The 20,253-nt window shown below is 33.3% G+C and overlaps 3 protein-coding genes across 3 annotated transcripts; 1 reads left to right on the plus strand and 2 right to left on the minus strand.

Annotated features, from left to right (window-relative positions):
- The first annotated feature begins 2,264 nt into the window (after positions 1 to 2,264).
- On the plus strand, positions 2,265 to 3,020 carry LOC109165888 (agamous-like MADS-box protein AGL61). The gene has a single exon (XM_019314866.1). The coding sequence runs from the start codon at positions 2,432 to 2,434 to the stop codon at positions 2,885 to 2,887; it is 456 nt and encodes a 151-aa protein (XP_019170411.1). The 5' UTR covers positions 2,265 to 2,431; the 3' UTR covers positions 2,888 to 3,020.
- A 7-nt stretch (positions 3,021 to 3,027) lies between these two features.
- Positions 3,028 to 4,649, minus strand: LOC109165887 (probable WRKY transcription factor 53). The gene is made up of 3 exons (XM_019314864.1): positions 4,154 to 4,649; positions 3,926 to 4,054; positions 3,028 to 3,775 (listed from the first exon to the last, which is right to left on the minus strand). Exons 1-3 carry the CDS (start codon positions 4,474 to 4,476, stop codon positions 3,178 to 3,180), a joined length of 1,050 nt encoding a protein of 349 aa, XP_019170409.1. The 5' UTR covers positions 4,477 to 4,649; the 3' UTR covers positions 3,028 to 3,177.
- A 9,214-nt stretch (positions 4,650 to 13,863) lies between these two features.
- On the minus strand, positions 13,864 to 19,402 carry LOC109165639 (U4/U6 small nuclear ribonucleoprotein Prp31 homolog). Its single transcript, XM_019314486.1, has 8 exons — positions 19,284 to 19,402; positions 17,520 to 17,585; positions 17,101 to 17,238; positions 15,950 to 16,842; positions 15,759 to 15,829; positions 15,328 to 15,430; positions 15,069 to 15,144; positions 13,864 to 14,214 (listed from the first exon to the last, which is right to left on the minus strand). The coding sequence occupies exons 1-8, from the start codon at positions 19,284 to 19,286 to the stop codon at positions 14,107 to 14,109; spliced, it is 1,458 nt and encodes a 485-aa protein (XP_019170031.1). The 5' UTR covers positions 19,287 to 19,402; the 3' UTR covers positions 13,864 to 14,106.
- Positions 19,403 to 20,253: the final 851 nt, after the last annotated feature.

Genomic DNA, 20,253 nt, shown 5'->3' on the forward strand with positions numbered 1-20,253 from the left:
CATATTGACCACAAATATCCTTCCCATCTCTCTCTCTCTCTCTCTCTCTCTCTCTGACCACAACTACTTGGTGCACAACCTCAAAAACTATGTAATTCTACCTGAAATTCATTGAAGTTTCAAGCTGAAAATGTGGAATCCGCCGCTCCCCAAAAATTGCATTGTCTGAGTTGTTGGAATGGCCGGTGTTGACTTCCTGGCTGTTGTAGCTTCATTCCCCAACCCGGATGATAAAATTCGGAGCACCAGCTTTGAGGTTCAAGGAGGTGGTAACATTGGCAATGCTTTAACTAAACCCGGATGATAAAATTCGTCTTGGTCTTAATCCAAGGATCATATCTAAGGTTACTGATGACTCCCATGGCGAAAGAATACTTGATGAGCTTGAAAGGGATGGTGTTGATACATCTTTTATGGTGGTGTCCAAAGGAGGAAACTCACCATTCACATATGTCATTGTTGACAACCAAAAAAAAAAAAACTCGCACGTGCATTTTCACTCCAGGATATCCACCCATGATATCTAAGGGTCTACATACCCAAATCAAAATTGTCTTCAGCGCTTGGAGTAAATATTGTCTACTTAGATGGAAGGCTGCATGAGACTGCTTTGATTGTAGTGCAGGAGGCAAATAGTAGGGGCATACCTATTATAGTTGATGCAGAAAGGTTAAGGGAGGGGTTGGGTGATATTCCTGACTTTGCTAGTTATGTTGTATGCTCGACAAAATTTCCACAGGCATGGACTAACGCCCTTTCTATTCCAACTGCACTTGTTTCCATTATCTTGAGATTGATGTCAAATGTAAAATTCGTGATTGTTAGTTGGGTGAAGATCGTTTCTTAATGTTAGAAAGGACTGAAGCGGATAACCTCAGTTTGAAGAAATGGATGTAGCAGTGACCAATGGATGGAGAAATACAAGGATTAGAACAAAAAAAGACAGAAAAACCCTTCTAATTCACGGTCAACAAACGGCGTCATTGACGGATGATCAAAACTGTCCAACGATCAATAACAGTGGCTACTAAGTGGCAATTTTTATTATGGAGGATGAAAAGTGTCAATACCCCAATAAGTCTAGGACCAAAAATGACATTAACTCTTGTATTCCGTGAGTCACAATAATAATATAACAATAATTAAATATTGTTCAATTCTATATTTTTGTAGGATTTCTATTACAATCATTAATTATTCCCAAATTTACCATAATTAAATAATTTAACAAATTATAAAGAAAGATTATTAAATAATGCACGGGACAATTGTTTAATTAAAAATTTTAAAAATTCATTAATAAAACATAAGGTTCTCAGAGTTTTTTCTTAGAAACTCTTTAATAAAGTATTTTTTTTTAGAAATTGGTGGGCCAAACCGCCTACGGCAGTTTGCGGTGGATAGATCTCGAAAAAATACGCAATTTCAAAAAAACATTTGTCCAAAACGGACAACGGAGTCAAAAGTTATGCATTGCCGAACTTTTGACACTTTACAACTTTAACCCAGAATTATTGTACGAATTGAAAAGTAGAAATCAATATATTTTATTGGGAAGAGAGATTTTTTAGGAATTGGGCGAGAAGTTAAAATTTCAGGATTTTGATTTTATATATAGTATAGATTGTATTACACTATTTTATAATATTAGAATAGAATTTTAACGCAGAATTATTGTACGAATGGGAAAGTAGAAATCAATATATTTTATTGGGAAGAGAGATTTTTTAGGAATTGGGCGGGAAGTTAAAATTTCAGGATTTTGATTTTATATATAGTATAGATTGTATTACACTATTTTATAATATTAGAATAGAATTTTAACGCAGAATTATTGTACAAATGGGAAAGTAGAAATCAATATATTTTATTAGGAATAGAGATTTTTTAGGAATTGGGAGGGAAGTTAAAATTTCAGGATTTTGTTTTTATATATAGTATAGATTTCCACTGCCTCGGCCCCTAGAGTAACTGTGAAGGAAAATTGTGCGAGTGCAGCCCACCAGTCATAGTCAATTCAGACCTTCGAACTCCCACAGTACCGTCTTTGATCATAACCTTTTAAGTTAGGTGACAAATTAATTACGCTAAATTTTGAACAAATCAATTACGCTAAACTTTGAACAAATCTTATCTAATTTTTCCAATGGTGGTTTTCAGAAAAAAAAACAAAAAAAAACAGATATTTAAAGTAAAATTTTTAGTTACTAAATTAATTTGAAACTAAAATGGTAACTGTGGGAAGGGCCAGATAAGATTCAGAAAATCCAGGGATACTAATCCGTCTCTATAGTATTTTCCTCTCCTTACATGTCTACTTCCATATTAGTTCTTGTGCGGTAGAGTTTCTTCCTCACACAAACCCTAGTTTTGTTTTTTAAAGCTGCGTTTTTAACCGCCACCGTCCAGCCGAAGGCCGGAGGATTTAATCATGGTGAGAACGAAGGTGGAAATCAAGAGAATAGAGGACAAGGCGAAGAGGCACACTACCTTCACCAAGCGCCGCCAAGGCCTGTTCAAAAAAGCCAGCGAGCTCTGCAAGCGCTGCAACGCGGAGGCCGCCGTGATAACTTTCTCGTTAGCCGGCAATGCATTCGCCTTCGGACATCCTTCCGTGAATGCTGTATTGGCTCGCCACAATAGCTACGACGCTAATGGTCAGCCGTGCAATGATCGGGGTAGTGTTGATGACGATGACGCAGAGAGCGATGCTCAGAAGGTTCCAGAAGATGGTGGTGTGGTGGTGGTGGCGAGTAATGAAGATTTAAATGATGAAGATGATGATATGAAGGTGGAAGAGATGAGTATGGAAGAACTGGAGAAGCTCGATTCAGCTATGGAAGAGATGAAAAGAAAAGTGATTGCTCAAATGAAATTGTTAGTCTAACCGGTTGATAGATTGAAATTTGACTCAATTTATGATTGTTAATTTAATCAGAATCTAAATTTTATACAGATTTTTAAGAACATTTGTAATTTAATTATATATATATCAGTACACAGGTCCTGAACATTTGACAGCCCTAATAGTTCTAATTTAGTTTGCACAAAATTGATATTTATATCAGTATACAACAGGCCTTTTGACTGTTCTAACTAAACTTCAATCTCTGGTGGCAAAAATCACCAAATGTGGTCTTTATTGGTTTTCATTACTGCTATGTCTAACTGAGATCTTCATGTGAGAAACTCCAAGGTATCAAATGGGAAATTTGGGTCTAAAGTTGCAGGGTGAAGTGAGTAGTCCAAGCCCACAATTGGAGAGTTTGTTGATGATGTGTTGGCTGAGGAAATATGAACTCCCTTGAAGGCATTTGTGTGTTGCTGTGAAGCAGAGAAGTAGTTCGAGTCGGGAGTGGTGGGGGAAACAAAGGAGAGTGAGTATGTGCCCAATGCCACTGCATTGTCATCAACCTGTGAGCTCTGGAAGTGTTGATTCTCGTCTGTAAGTCCGGAGAAGGTTGGAGGGAAGGAGAAGGGGAATGCAGTTTCCTTTGTGTCCAATCCATCTGTGCTCACTCTCAGGTTTGCTCTCAGGTTCATTAGCATCTGGTTTGATTGCATTGCCTGGAGACTCTCGTTTTGGTGATGGATTTGTTCGAGTTGTTGATTTTCAGGCGATCTCAGCGGGGGAACTGAGGTGGTGGGAGCTAGGTTGCAGGTATGTGCCCCCTTGTATGTGATGTCAAATACCGTTGGATCATCATCAGATCTCTGCACTTGCTTAGTTGCCCAACAGTTGTGCATTAGGCGAAACGTGCATCTGTAGTAGCTCCTGCAAACATGAAAATTCTTAGCATCTGGTTACCAAGTCAACAGCCCGTGACTAGAGTTGCCCCTGCATGTGTGTATATATCTTGGTCTAATAATCATTGGTTTTCATAACTTTCATGCAGAACAATGGAGTTCACTATGCAGTATTCACCTGGGATATTTAGCTCCAAGAATGTCTTTCTGCCCGTATTTTCGCCAACTATATCCATCTTCTGTGGGGCCTTCAAGGCCATTTTCAGCGCCAACTCTTACTTGTTCTGTCCATGTTGGCATGGCCTTTCTGCAAGCCAACAAAGAAACAGGTAAGAAATTGCATTATTAGAATTAGCACATCTAGAATCTTGATCATATAATGAGAGACAGAATAAGGCGTATGTACCTCTTTTTTGATACATTGTAGTCCTGCTGCTCCTCCTTAAAACTGTTGTTGTTGTTGTTGTTAATGTCGAGGCTCCCATCGAGAGACATGGAAGATTCAGGGGCACCTGGCAGAGGTGGCACTGGGTGGGATTGCCCTACCAACCTCCATTTGAGAATCAACAGGGCTTTCTCATAAGAAGAGAGTATCCTCTGCACAAAAAAGTATTGGGTTTCAGAAGAAGCTGCAGAGTTGAGGTGAACTCTTAGCTGCTTTGCACATTCCATCCCTTGGATTAACTCATTGAGTAGAGCCTTGTATTCCCCATTATAAGCGCTGTCCATTTCGACCAAAGGGCTAGTTCATTCCAAGCTGGTGATCACAGAAATATAATGGGTTCGGTTTTGTGGTTCAGAGTTGGATTCGGATTCGGATTCAAGACTCAACAAGTTGTACGGTTTGGGAGGCAAGTTTAGGATGGAATGAAGAGTGCTGAGGAAGGAGAATGAAGGATGTGAATATAAAGAGTGACATTTTGAAAGGGATTATTATATAGCAAAAAGGGCTGTGGAATTTTTTTTAAAAAAAATTGGTGCAATGAGTGCAAGAGTTTGAAGTTTGACTGGAGAAACCGAGTTTTTCTTCTTGGACTAGTCTTTGGTCATAGCAGAAATATAAGTGTAATAGTGAGATAGAGAGGCGTAAGAAAAGAAGGTCCAAACATGCCTAGTGCTGACCAATTCAAATCCCCCACCCAATTTCTCTAAATCTTTGCAATATAATTAGGAGACAAAAAAAATCCATGGATCTTATTTTTTGTATATGCTCAACATTTTACTCACATTTATTGGATTACTTTTGAACATTATAAAGACATTTGGCCCACCTTGGGCAAATACCTAAATGAGCTTAGCTCAACATTTCAGCTACAATGTGGAGATTGTGCTTTGGGGTGTGGGGGAGATTATGCTCCGGGGTATGAGGGTGTGAGGGGTCTTTGGGGTTTTGGAGTGTGAGAGACCTTTAGGGTTGGAGATTTAACCTTTTGAGAGAAGAACATTATAAAGACTCTACTTGACAAATCTAATTGAAAGTTGAAAATTAATTAGTTAAAAGTTTAAAAAAGAAAAAGATACTTTTCTCCAAAAATAACATTTTTTCCAAAATATATAATTTTCTCCAAATACACTTTATACAAAATATACAATTTTTTCAATATATGAATAATTTTTCAAAGACATAATTTTTCCACAATAGTTTTAAATTCATAATATAGTAGCGTACAACTCTCAATATACGAATATATATAACACCCAAAATTTCCAAGTCACACATTTACACAACACACGGACTTGTCAAAACTCATTCTCGATATCTCGAGAATCACCACACACAACATTACAATGCACTTGTGATAACATGAACATTTTTAACTCACATAATTATCATATATACTTCATATAAATAGATTTTTGAGCAAATAATTTTGATATCGTATCCTCATCCACACATCATAAAAAAAAAAAAAATATATATATATATATATATATATATATATATATATATATATATATATATACTTTGGAGTAAAAAAATAGTTAAGTTAGAAAATGAAAGTTGAGAGCCATTAAGCTACCCTTACTCCACTAAACAAATTTATAACTATTTGTAGTTTAAAATAATGTATAAATTCATTATTTTTTTAATGTCAATAGTAGATGGTATGACTCAAAAATTGAGTGTGGATAAAACGAAGATGCGAGTCTATTCTAACTGTTCGAACCTGAGAATATAATAATCTCATAATTTATGAGGAAGGGTAGAAATAAAATTTGTGACTAGGCCTAAAAATAATAAAAGTTGTGAGAAATAGAATATTAAGTGTTTGCTAAACACCTTGTGCTCAAATGGCATCCAGGTTGGATTTTCATATGGGAGGTTGTAAGTTCGAGCCTTAGTAGAGGTGTTATTAACTCTGTGTTTAAGTAGCATTAAAAAAAAAAAAGAATTATAAGTGTTTGTATTTATCCTAAAAAAAAAGGTGTTTGTATTTTTGCAAGGGGGTGTCAATCTCCACCGTACAAAGACGTTGCCTGTGAGCGGTGTAGATCTGAAAGTAGGAAAGTCCATGTGCTGACCGATTCAAACAACAGAAAGGGGTCTCTTTCTTTCTTTATTTCTCTAATTAATCTCTACTAAACAGGGAATAACATTAATGATTGAATAATTTAAGAGAAGAAAAAAAGAGGTGAAAATTTGAAGGCAAAACGGGAGAATCTTCTAACCTCCGACTACGCGTCCTCCATTTCTATTGGCTACGTGGAAATTGGGTGATTGGTGGACCATTCACCGTATGAGTGTGCAAATTCGGTTAATTAATTGTTTAATCAAATCAAATTGATCAAATTCAATTCAATTAAAATTGTCGCATTCTTCTTCAATGACAATGACGATCGATGAACAGTTGCGGATTACCAAAATTGTCGATAGAATCTTAACGACAGGTTATTATAGGCGAATAACTGACTATTGAGTTTAGATGCACCAAAAAGACATGTTTAAGTGTTTAATTGTTCTTCCGTGTAAAGTTTATGGACGTATTTGACTATTTTTCTTACTTTATATCATAAATGTGGTACTTTATAGAAAAACTATAATATCTAATTTGCATGAAATAAAGTGTCATTACATAGCAAAATTGTAAATATAATTAATACTTTAAACCTTTTATATATATATATATATATATATATAGGGTGAGGATCAAGTGAGTACATAATCTTAGGTGAGGACGTGAGGACTAATCTAGACCATTAAATCAGAATAAAAGCATGACTGAGATTAAAAGGAACAAATCACACGGATTAAGGAAACAAATCCCTTTAAAATATATAAAAATATAAATTTATGGGTAAATTAGAATCTGTGCATTACTATACAAAATATTGTGCATTACTATACAAAGTATTGTGCATCAGTAAGTCTAAAGTTGTGCATTCAAACACCACCTAAAAATCCTACAGTGGACATCTCAATGTCCTACGATGCACTAAAATATGTGCAGTAATGCACAACTCACCAGCCCACAGTGCACAACTTACAACACTAGGTTGCACAACCAGCACACACGAATGCACAATCGTACTATCTAGGCATTTGTACATATACACGATCATCCAAATATAGACAATATTATATTCAAAAGAACGAGCGAAAAAACAAAAAAAAATACCGATTACATTGCATGGGCGAACACTCAATCAATGGTGAAGAAATCGCGACGGTGGTGATCCAAAAAAATAGGAAACCAATTAAGGCAATGATTACACATGCGTTCACACTTTAAAAAAATAAAAAAAGACACTACTACCCAACTTTAACAAAAAATATCAATCCATGTCATCTTAGGACATCAAATCTGGGCCATCAAAATAAAAAACCAAACGCATAAGATTAGTCCTCACGTCCTCACCTAAGAATGCGTCCTCATTTGATCCTCAATCTCTCTCTCTCTATATATATATATATATATATATATATATATATATATATATATATATATATATATATATATATAATTAGGTTCGGGTGCGGTTAGGGTGTACATGTGCGGTTGTGCGGTTTAATCTGGGTCATTCATCTCGCTTAAATCAACGTCCAGGATTATCAAAATTATAAATAAATAAAAAAAAACGTGGTGGTAATTTTGTAATTTTTGCATCTATGTCAAAATTAAGGTGAGCGGTGCTGTGATTAATGTGCGTGAGGTTGTGCTTAATGTGAGTAATTGTTAAAACTTAAAGTGTGGGCTTTTGTGCTTAAGGTGCGTGAGATTTGTTCTTAATGTGAATGGAGTTTGTGCTTAATGTGCGTAGGGTTTGTGCTTAATGTGTGTGAAGTTAGTGATTAATGTCAGTAGTTGTAGAAACTTAAGGTCTGTGAGTTAATATTTAAAGTGCGTGGATTTTGTGCTTAATGTGCGTACGTGAGGTTGTGCTTAATGTCCGTGGGTTTTGTACTTAATGTGCGTGAGTTTGTGCTTAATGTCAGTAGTTGTTGAAACTTAAGGTCTGTGAGTTAATACTTAAAGTGCGTGGGTTTTGTGCTTAATGTGCGTGAGGTGGTGCTTAATGTGCGTGTGCTTTGTACTTAATGTGCGTAAGTTTGTGCTTAAGATCTAATACTTAAAGGTGCTTCTTACTTCCAGACATGCGTTTTTTTTTTTAATTTTCATTAACTTGAGTCGTTGATCTAGATTTGATCAACGGCTCAGATCTAACCGCACAACCGCACGGGAAGCTATACCCGCACTTGAACCCTTCCCTATATATATATATATATATATATATATATATATATATATATATATATATATATATATATATAATAGATTATAGGAAAACTATAATATATAATTTGCATTAAATAATATTACTAAGTCCATATAAATAAGACCCAAATTCTCATGACCTAACCCATTTCACGGATTGAAACCCGCGAGACGGTTTCATAGAAGAATTTTTCATAAAATAATAGACTAAGTCTTTTATAGTCATTTTGTATATGATCCGCTAATAATAAATAGTTAATTTATCAAATACATTTTACAAATTGCTAATACTACTAACTAGTCAAAACAACTTACACAATCAACTATTAATTATTTATTAACACAATAATTTATTAGCTAATTGCTAAATGCTATTGAAGAGTTTTTTCTTTTGAGTTTCAATTTTTAAAACATGAGAAAGAAAATGTTTTCTTTAGGTGCCTTAAGTATTTCAATTGAAGTTTTTCCTTAAAATTTCTTATTAAATAAATAATAGAATATGAAAATTTCCTTTATTCAATTTCTATGATACTAAAATTTCATTCTTCATATATTTATTTTTTCAAATAAAAAAGGTTGTTAATTCTTGAGGTATACTCAAAATATATACTAAGTTTTTAAGTTATAGGCATGTCTATTTTAATTCCTATAATATTTTCAAAGTGGTGTTTTTCGTTCTTAAATTATCATTAATATTTTTAAATTTTTGATAAGGGATATATTCATAAATTACATTTTCTCTTTTTCTCCTTAATATTCAACATTGTAAACTACTTATTATTATTGTTAGGTTGTTGTCAGAACCAGAAATTTCATCCAGTGAGGACGGAAGAAAAAAACAATATAATTGATCAAGCAAAAATATTCAACCTCTTAACCTCTACTACAACACATACATGCTTAACCGTCTAATTAAACACTTCATCTTTGAGTAATATATATCTATGTTATTTATTTATATCTAAACATTTGCTATATATATAAGGGGTGAGGTGGGTGGGAGAGGCGGTTGCCCCCACTTCCCTCGGCTCCGCCAATGAATGGTTGTTTACATAAAAGTTTTAATTAAAGGAATAATATCTCTATAGACCGATGCATATTGTTTATAATAAGCAAATTTACATGTCATATGGCAAAAAATATTTGTAGTCATAAGAATCAAAATTAAATCATTTTAAGCGAAATGAAGGATTATATTACTAATGTAACTAATCTCCTTAAAAATCACCGGTTCTCACTTAGATCAAGAAAAATAAAAGAATACTTTTCTTCATAAGATTAGAAAAGATTATTTTCAGATGAAGCTTGCAATTGCAAAATACGTAGTAAATTAGGTGGTATATTTTCTTGGAACTTTCTCAGGTGATAAAGACCCTTTCATTGGTCCTTAAACTATTTGGTATGATAGGGATAATTTCACCTAAATTTAACACTTCTCAACTTGTCTACTTCGAGAAAATTTCTCATAAACATCTAGAATATATGATTTTTTAAAGAAAAATTTGTAATTTACGCCCTTTTATAAATATCAATTATCAATGTCACTCTTAAATTATTAGTGGTGTAAATATTATCTTTCAATTTTAAAACGATACATATATTGCTCCTTTCATACCATAAAAAGGGACATTTAATTACACAAACCAGGTTCTACACCCAACACTCTTCTGGTCAAGAGGAAGGGGCCCATCATGGGGTTCATGTAATATGCTTTTGTATATATTTTTTCAATTTTATTTTATTTTAATTTCTGGTGGAGGAAAAGAAGTTGATTAAGTCTCCATATCACATCAAGAAGACCACAAATATCATAAATGATAGGTCCTTGAGAGCACTTGAAGATTTGGAGATGGTGGGTGTGGAAGGGTTCGAAATACTCTAACAATAGATCAAAATGTGAGAATAATGGCTAAATACGTTGTTCTATTTTTTAATGTTTATTGGTGAAAATGGTCAAATGTAAACAAAAACTTACGACGAAAATTTACAAATTTTAAGAAACGAAAATGCGATGCGATCCTCTACTTTTTACATAATTCTTTTTATTGCTTATGTTAGAAAAAGTTAAATCATTATTTTTACCAATAAAAATACATTAATTATTTAATATTTTTTTATTTAATATTCCATTTAATTGAGTAATATTAATGAGATATTCTAGGAGATAAAAACATATGGAGCATGAAGCGTTCTCTTCTTCTTCTTTTTTATTTCACATTTTTTTACTGCCTAAGATTTCCCTCTTCAGGGCAGATCCAGAGGGAGGCAATAGGGGCAGTTGCCCCCCTCCCCCACCCTACCCCTTTTTATGTGTGTGTGTATGTGTAAATATAGTAGATTTTTTTTTTTTTTTTTTTTAAATAGAAGTAGATGATACACTATTATACCAAAACAAATTATTAAGGAGTTAATACCCAAAATCGTCCTCGACTATAGTGGTTTTTCTCAATTTCGTCCTAAACGACTTTGGTGACCTAATATCGTCCCAGACTTTTGTGTTTCGCTCAATTTAGTCCTCCATTTGTTATTCCGTCAAATTGGTGTTAAATTTAGGGACAATTCAGTAATGTCAATATTGATCTCTCTTTACTTTCAACTTGTGAAGTGCGAAATTCCTCTTTCTTGTACGAATTACACCCAGAATTACTCGCGAACCTGCAAATTAAATTTTATATTCGCAATTTTAGGAGTAATTCTGTGACTAATTCGTAAAAAAAAAAAGGATTTTGCAGTTCACATGTCTATGAGTAAAGAGATGCCAATATTAAAATTACTTAATTGTCTATTTATTTAACACTAAATGGATAGAATAACAAATGAGGGACTAAATTGAGCAAAAACACAAAAGTATGGGACGAAATTGAGCGAAACATAAAAGTTTGGGACGATATTAGGTCACCAAAGTCGTTTAGGACGAAATTGAGAAAAACCACTATAGTCGAGGACGATTTTGGGTATTAACTCAATTATTAAGGATTAAAGTAGCTTAGTTGGTAATAAGTTTTTTGTTGTTCTAAACGGTTTAGTGATCAAAACTTATTGACTACATGTTAATTGTAGTTTTTTTAAATATTAATTGTGAGAGTTATAATGTGTTATGTATGATAATAACTATTTAAATTGATTAATTAATTAATTCTAAATATGTTTTGTAATTCAATTATAAAAAAATATTTTAAAAAGAAAATTTACTATTTATGAACTATGTAATCAATGTAGTACTTTCAATTATGTGTCATTGTATTCAATTTTTTTTTTTTTTTTATGACAAGGGAAGGGGATACACCCATACAAACTAAGCTTACAACAAGGCTCAAAACCTAGACATCTCACATAGGGGAGCAATCCGATACCAATAGACCACAAGCCACTTGGTGTCATTGTATTCAATTTAATCTAGAAATATATAGAGTTGATCTAATTAAAATAAAAAGGTATTTATGAATATTATATTAATAGAGATGAAATGCAATTTATTTTAATCATTTCATATTTTATCATAAATATTTTTAATCATGTTTTGAAGTTTTTAAAGGTTTCACCCCAACTCAATAGTATTCCTAGATCCGCCAATGTCCCTCTTGCTGAAATCTCCTTAAAATAAGGGAGATTATTTTATTTTGACTTTATAACTAAATATAAAACTGCCAACTACTATATAGTATACTGACACATCTATTATCATTCTAAATGGGTGCTCAATATTACCTTATAATGATTCATGAGTGTTTAAAAAAAAAATAGAAGAACCAATCTCCTTAAAATTAAAATAAGGGAGGGATGATTAATGAAGTAAAGATATGAGGAGAGGATAGCATTACTCTTTAAGAAATATCACCAAATAGAAATATGAATATTTACGGTGAAACTAGGGTATATTGCAAGAATAAAAAATATTAACGGAATTAAAATTTGATAATGATTAAATATTATAAAAATTAAATTATAAATAATTTTAATTGAGTATTGTGTACGAGCAGATATTAGGGTGTTTGGTAAATGGCTGTTAGCTAATTTGGTTAGTGGGTTTGATTAGTTGATAACATTAGTTGATTGTAGAAAAGTGTTTAGTAAATTAGTTGTTAGTTGATTATTACAAAATGACTTTCTCAAAAAATTTATCGAAAAAGTTACTTTGAATTTTTTTTTTTTTTTTGAATTTTAACATTTGGAGCAATAAGTTGTTTCAAAAAATTAATTAATCACAAATTCATATTGATTGTTTAATGAAGTCAAATAGCTAATAGTAGTCAAATAAGCCAAAATTGGATAATAAGCAAACTATTTTATCAAATAGGACCAATATAAAATGTGATGAAGGGAGTGAATATAATTTTCAGAAAGTGATTAGATAAGAAATTAATGATGAAAAAACAAGAGAATAAGATATAGTTGGCAGTTGGAGAGTGATTTCGATGAAAATGACGAAATGGAATCCCTAAAATGCAATGCGTGCGTCACTGTCCTTTGTATACCCGTTCTCAACAATTTTTTTTAAATGTTTTTTTTTTTTTTTTGGTAAACTCTAAACAGTGGTCCAATAATTTGATTCTCAATAATGATAATAATGATGTCACACAACTCCCATCAATAATTTCGATGTTATATTACACGAATTTTTATTCTACTTTCTATTTTCTAACGTGTTTATTTATCATTAATTTTATGGATATAATTTACTTTTTTTCCCCGTTTCCATCATATATATATGTTAAATAGCAAAAGTATATACTCTTAAAACTATAATTAATATTTTATACCGTGCCAAGACTATTATCACACATCTCACCTTTTTATTTTAAGTACATACAAGTTTTAAACTTTCAACGATAAGTCTTATTTTGAATAAATTAAATTATGTGAATCTACTAATTTTTGAAATATTATTTTAAAGAAAAAGTTACATAGCCACTCTATGTGTGTGCGTGTGTATATCTGTTATATGAGGCAAAATATGGGTTGTAAGGTCGCGAAGATCAAATATTGTATTGAGATCGTGTTTGTCAAGCTATTATAAGATAATGTAATGCTATTACAACCATATTTTAAGACAAAGTAGATAGAACAAAATGACAAGCCATGTCCTAAAGGGACAAAATGAGTGCTTTTATACCCCATTGTAAGTAACAAAAAAAAAAGTTTAGATTTATGAATATATAGAACAAATATTATGAACAATTGAGTGCTTTTATAAGTCTAAACCCATCCCCATTTGTTGAAAAACCATGATTCAAGTTTTTAGGCTGCAAAAACCGCTTAAAATCCACCACCACTATTGTGGATGCTTTTTACTTTATGAAATTTTGAATTGCACAATTTATTTGAACCTTTTTCCACCATGCAAGTGGATGATTAAAATCTTGATAGAAAACAATGACTAATGAATATGCTAGTGCATCGATCACAGCTTAACTATTCTTGGTTTTTCCATCATTTAACTATGATACTACTGAATTTTCTTATAACGAAATGAGAACATAAATATACAAAATAAAACTGAGATAAATCATTATTTTAGAGAATTGATGACAAGCATGGGTTACAAAAAACCAGTATCAACCCAAAAACAGAGGCTGAAGCATCAGGGTTTCGGTTAAAGAAGAAGCAAACAAAATAGCACAAGTTAGCGGACATACTGTAGGCATTATGTTCTCTTGATCTTGGAAAATGTTCCGGTTTCTGAGAAGTACGTGCTCTGGGTTCCTGACCCAAGTTGATTTACATATGCTTGTGGGTTCGACAGTTCAATCCCCTGAGAAAAGAACCAAATATAGTTGGCATCAAGGAAAGCATAATTATTAAAATGCAATGTGTAGAAATAACAAAGGGTACCGAGTATACTAATATTAGGCAGGCAATAGAGCTTATAGAGCAGAAAGATGGGATTATCTAGGCTGTTATGGAGTTAAATTAGGATTTAAAAAAAAAAAAAAAAAAAAAAGTGGCAGAAACAAAACCATATATATGCATGATAACTGTAGTAAACTAAAATAAAACTATACAATCTGACTGCAGTAAGATATTGTTCTTGAGCTATGCTGATGATAGGCCAGCATTCAAGATTTCAAGGGTAGCTAAACACTAAGATCATCTCCAAAGAACACAGCCAAAAATCAAAATTTGGTGAAATTTTTGGCGCCGTTAATGAACAATGCAACGCCATGTTCATCTACACCAAATTGGGTGTAGTTTTGTTTTTTCCCATTTTGCCCATTTTTATTTGCTAATAATTCCTTTTATATCCTTTATTATAAATTATATCATTTGAAAAATCTCATCAAGACAATTAAAATAAGATTAATATTGAATATTTGAATGTAAATTAATTAAAAATTAAATTACATAAAACTTAAGTTCAATAAAATTAAAATCAATATATCCAAAATTACAATTATATTTTATATAAAAAAATTTCAAGTATTAATATAAACTATAAAGTTTTAATTTATGAGAATACAAATTATTTTAGTGAAGGAATAAAATTTGGTGTTATGGGTTGGAGATTGAAAAAAATTTTGGTTAAAGAATATTTCTTTTGACATAAAATTTGGTGTTCTGAATTGGAGATGGCCTAATATAATAATACAAGAGTGAATAGTATCAAACCTGCACAGGAGTGAAGGCTAAACTTGAAGTCAGTCCCGATGTAGCACCACTGCTTCCATAATTCTTCTCCTTAAATCTGAGCACAAATCCAATGCATGAAATATATTCATTGTTGAGAAAATACAATCAAATAAAATGTTCATTGAAGGTGGATGTGGCATTTGTAGAGAAAAATATTCAGCTTGAAAAAATAGGAAAAGAAAAAAGAAATTACTTAAATTATATATATATATATATAGGGGAATGTGAATTAACATACTTCTTAGCTACTTTGGCAGCAAGCTTGCTCTGGCCAACTGACACGCGTAATTTGCCACTTCCAGCCTGACCAAGCATTCCATATCCCTCACCCAAACCATCCCCTGTATTCATTCCATAAAGAGAATCACGCGTGAGAAAGTGAATGTCAGTCAAGGATACATTGAAAATCCCTAATACAACAAAATTGTTACAAACATCTTTGACCAAACAATTTAATGAAATACTCAAAATTCTATCATACTAAAATCCTCATTCAAGACATCCATCCCCATGAAAGGGCACACATGTGGAGGTTGAAAGATGAAGAAGACACAGAAAAGTAGGGAAAATTTATGAGGCACTACATACTAGAAAATTCTAAAATCAACTGCATTAGAGGTCTGGTCTATTTACAAGAAGGGGGAGAAGGGGAAAGATAATGTTACTTACCCAATGAGCTCTCTTCAGGTATTCCAAACTGCATTCTGTTAGCCAGCTTCCGCATGTCTGTAATGGCATACCTAGTGAAAGTTTATTAACATGAATTAGATACAACTAATACTCCGTATTAGATTGCATAACACATTTGACACAAGTCAAGAAAATGTTTTATCCTATAAGTTGGAAGAAATCATCAGTACCTTTCTTTCATCTTCCTCAGTCTACGTCCACCCCTCTTTTTTTTAGGCTCAGAATCTGGAACAGGAAGTGGTCTAGGCTGTTTGGCAGGAGGTGGCTCTTGCCACTTCTCTATCTTCTTACGAACCTCTTCTAGGAGAGATCGCCCAGTTTTCCCCGTTGGGTCTCCCCTTGTTGAATCAACACGTGCAGCAAGGGTAGCTTTCGCAGCTAACAGTCGACAGGCACGCATCCTTAGAGGAGGGGGTGTGCTCTGAAATATTTCTGTCTGCTCAATAAATCCAATGCGAAATTGGGATGTCGCTGTGGAGAACCCAGCAAGGGTCTTCTTTTTAGCACCAAGAACCTGCACATTACAAGCAGGCATCTTCGCCAATGAGGAAAGACCACCAGCAGTCCCCATAAGTTTTGCAGCAACAGCACTTCCTACAATAGCAGAGAGGTTTGGAGCAATATACCCCATTCGACTCTCAACAAAATCAAGGACTTTCTTCTTCGCCGAATCAAGAGCAAATGCACGATCACAAGCTTCAATTGTCTTTTGCAAGATATCTTCAGGCAGCGGCTTGCCATTTGTAGTTGATGCTGTAACTGAAACAACCATAATAATAGCTGAAGGCAACAGTCCTTCCAGATCAACAAGGGTGAGGTCCATCTCATTCCCAATTTTCTTAACCACTCGGGCATAGTCAATTGGGTGGTGAACAAGAGACTCCAACTCTGGGAATTTTAGGCGGTACTTATCACGTATGAAATTATGAATTATAATAATTTCATTCTCAATATCAACCGACAATGCATTACAATCTACAATCAGCTGGTACTCCGGATCATCTTCTAGAACCATCCCTGTTTCTGAGTTTTCAGAACCCTTTTCTAGTGCTTCTTCTACTTTCTGCATAGATAAATACCAATATCAACAATAAAACAGAGAATTGACTGCAAAAAGAAACATATAAACGGGGGATGGGTTTGACAATGAGAAGTTATTTCCACCCAGACATAGGCTCTTGGAAATCATCCATGAAATAGGGACATCATAGATGTACTCATGTACAGTTGTAAAATAATATCCTACTGGCGACCCAATGATTTAAACTACAATATAGAGTATGTTGGGCTGAAAATCTGAAGTTCACAAACTTCTGCTAACCTGCATAATATTGATATAACGCTGGGTCCTCTGCAATTTAGAGACACTATCCAGATCATCATAGTTAAGTGTTTCTATATCAGCTAGCTCACCATCAACATCTTCCTCCATGTGCTCAGCATCCACATTGCCCTCATCCTATTATTGGGAGAAAAGGAAAATAAAATGAAAAAGAATAGAACCATTATCACCCGAGGTCACCATGCATGCTTAATAATAATAACAAATAAGAAGAACAAGATCAAAAGCACTAGAAGAAAGAAATTATCATTAAGTTTGTTTGGCAATTCTTTATAGAACTCTCAATATTCAACTCTATGTCTCTACTCTATCATCAGGGAAAAATGTAAAGGGGGAAAGAGGGAAATGCGAGGTCCAAATAAGCAGTGCAATTAAAAGAAATAAGGTGCTGGACTCACAAGAATATCAGCTTCATTGTCAGATAATTCATCCAGATCTGCTAAGAAAGAATCAGCAAGAGTTGCCTGTAAACAAAAGAAAGAATTAACTGAGTGCTAGCAAGCCAACCAAGAAGCATATCAGATAAGAATTTAACACATCTGCAGAAACGTACATAAAGTTTGAAGGGGAATAATATACATGCCATGGAAGGGAAATAGTTGGTTAAAAATACTAAGCCTGGGCCTGCCTCAGATCATCCTTGAAAATTTAAGAATTAGGTGTTCTATTGTTCAGAGGTAAGCTAATTAAGATCCTAGGGTTCATTGAGCAAACTCAAGAGTTTGTCTCTAATCTAATGTTACCATCTACTTCAATGCCCAACAAAACCTGGGCCCCCAAAGATTTATTATGAGATGAATGTCTATTTTGGGGGATTGTTGGATTCGCATAAATGAATGTGGAAAGTTTGTAATATTTCGGCATTTATTGATTTCTTCTTGAAGTAGCAAGGTGTGCTCAACACTAGTAAACAAAAGTTCAATTCTGTTCATTTCCCTGGACTCAAGTTGGCAACAAAAATTCAAATGTCAACAGATCTGGGAATACTGAAGATTTGAAAGAAAAAAAAAATGTTTTTCTTCACAAAATAATTGCACTGGGTATTTAGAAATCAAATTCATCACAGCCATTTGTGAACAAATAAACTAATTTCTGGCTTCATTACACAAGAAAACCAGTTTTGTAACAGTACAATTAACGAGTTATGGTTTATGACTTCTCTATACATTGAAGTTGAAGTCTATGGCAAGAGAAATGGATCCTTAAATGTGCCTCAACCATCTAAAATTCTGGTATTCAACTGTTTTGTAAGAAATAAACAATTCCCAACCAATCCATAATCTTAAGATGCATGAAGTCATCTGAACTATGCAAGTACCACAAGGTCAAAGAACTATGGATAAGCATAGGAAGACACAATCCGTTTGAAAATCATGCTTTGCACAACTACCTTAGTCATAGGGACAACCACCGAAAACCAATTTGACTCGTTTTTTTTACAGGTACCAGGCTATGAATTATTTGGATATATCCAACAATCAACTTTCTACCACAGCATCAAATCCTTAATATTTTTCCTAACAATAAAGTTCAAACAACAGTGCTGGAGTTAACTACCACATCGTAAACCCAAGAATAGGGGTGTTTGGTAGGATGGAATTGTAATTCCATTCCTACCAAACTCCATGGAATTACAATTCCATGGTTTCGTTGGAGAGAATTGCAATTCCTACAGTCCCCCTAAGAATTGCAAATCCATAGTTTGTGGAATTGTAATTTCAAGGTGAATTACTACTTTGCCCTTGTTATTATTATTATATTCTTATTATTATAAAAGAGCATTTTAATCTTTATTCACTTCTTCTCTTTCAATTCCCAATTGTAATTTGAATTCACACCTTATTCTTTTCCAACAGAATTACAATTCTTTCCCCCCTAATTCCCTCCTTCCAACCTAACACCTTGTGAGTATCAATCGGCACTACTTCCAAATACTGACGTTCAACAAATCTTAATTATTGAAAACAAAATACCATGCAAATTCACAGTCACACACATCCAATACACGTATATTTTCCCCCACAACCTTGTGGCAAGCTCACATTCAATAATTTACAAACATCACAATCAATAATTATAACTCCTATTCAAAAAAATAAAAATAAAAATAAAAATTGCGGAACATAGAACAAAGGAAAACGTAAATTTAATATTAAAGTTACCATGAATTCAGGTCGAAGTTTTGAAGCACAACCCAGATGAGAACTGACACCAGTAGGAGACTCAATTGAAGAAGCGAAACACAAAAAACCCTAAGCTCTGGCTTTTGGCTTGGAAAGAATGGGAGAATGCCTGATTGATTTCGGATCTATTTTAAAGAAATTGGGCTTAAAAACAATCGGGGCAGGAGAATTCGGGTAAAACCGACTCGGATACAATAATGATTTTAGGCAGGAATAAGGTTCAAATTGGCCACTGAACGTAACCTGAAAATGCAATTAGGTCACTGAACGAAAAAAAGTGCAATTAGGCCACTGAACACTCCAAAAATGTGCAATTTCACATGATAGCAGGTTACCTCAATTTTAGCAGGTTATCTGCTTACGTGGCAGCTGAGTTGGCATTTTTAATAAATTTTAAATCATTTTTAATAAATTTTAATAATAAATTTTTATTTTAAAAAATTGTTAAAAAAATAAAAACGACTTTATTTTATTTTTATTTAATTTTTTTTCAATTTTTTATAAAATTTATTATTAAAATTAATTATTAAAAATTATTTAAAAATTATTAAAAATGCCAACTCAGCTGCCACGTAAGCAGGTAACCTGCTAAAATTGATGGTAACCTGCTATCCGGTGAAATTGCATACATTTGGAGAGTTCAGTGGCCTAATTGCACGTTTTTGGAGTGTTCAGTGGCCTAATTGCATTTTTTGTTCGTTCAGTGGCCTAATTACATTTTCAGGTTACGTTCAGTGGCCAATTTGAACCTTATATATCCATCACCTCCTTTGTCTTCTTAAAAACCAGAGTAATGAGTGAGGAACCTAAGACTCAGTTATAAAAATTCTAAAAAACTTTGTAACTTCTAAAAACGATTATTGACTAAACTACGACATATGAAAAAATTTTACATACTAAAACTCTCAAGTTATTTCGTTGGTGAATTTCTCATAAAAGCAACCTGAAA

The sequence above is a fragment of the Ipomoea nil genome, unplaced genomic scaffold, assembly GCF_001879475.1.
Source record: "Ipomoea nil cultivar Tokyo-kokei standard unplaced genomic scaffold, Asagao_1.1 scaffold3069, whole genome shotgun sequence".
Taxonomy (NCBI): Eukaryota; Viridiplantae; Streptophyta; class Magnoliopsida; order Solanales; family Convolvulaceae; genus Ipomoea; species Ipomoea nil.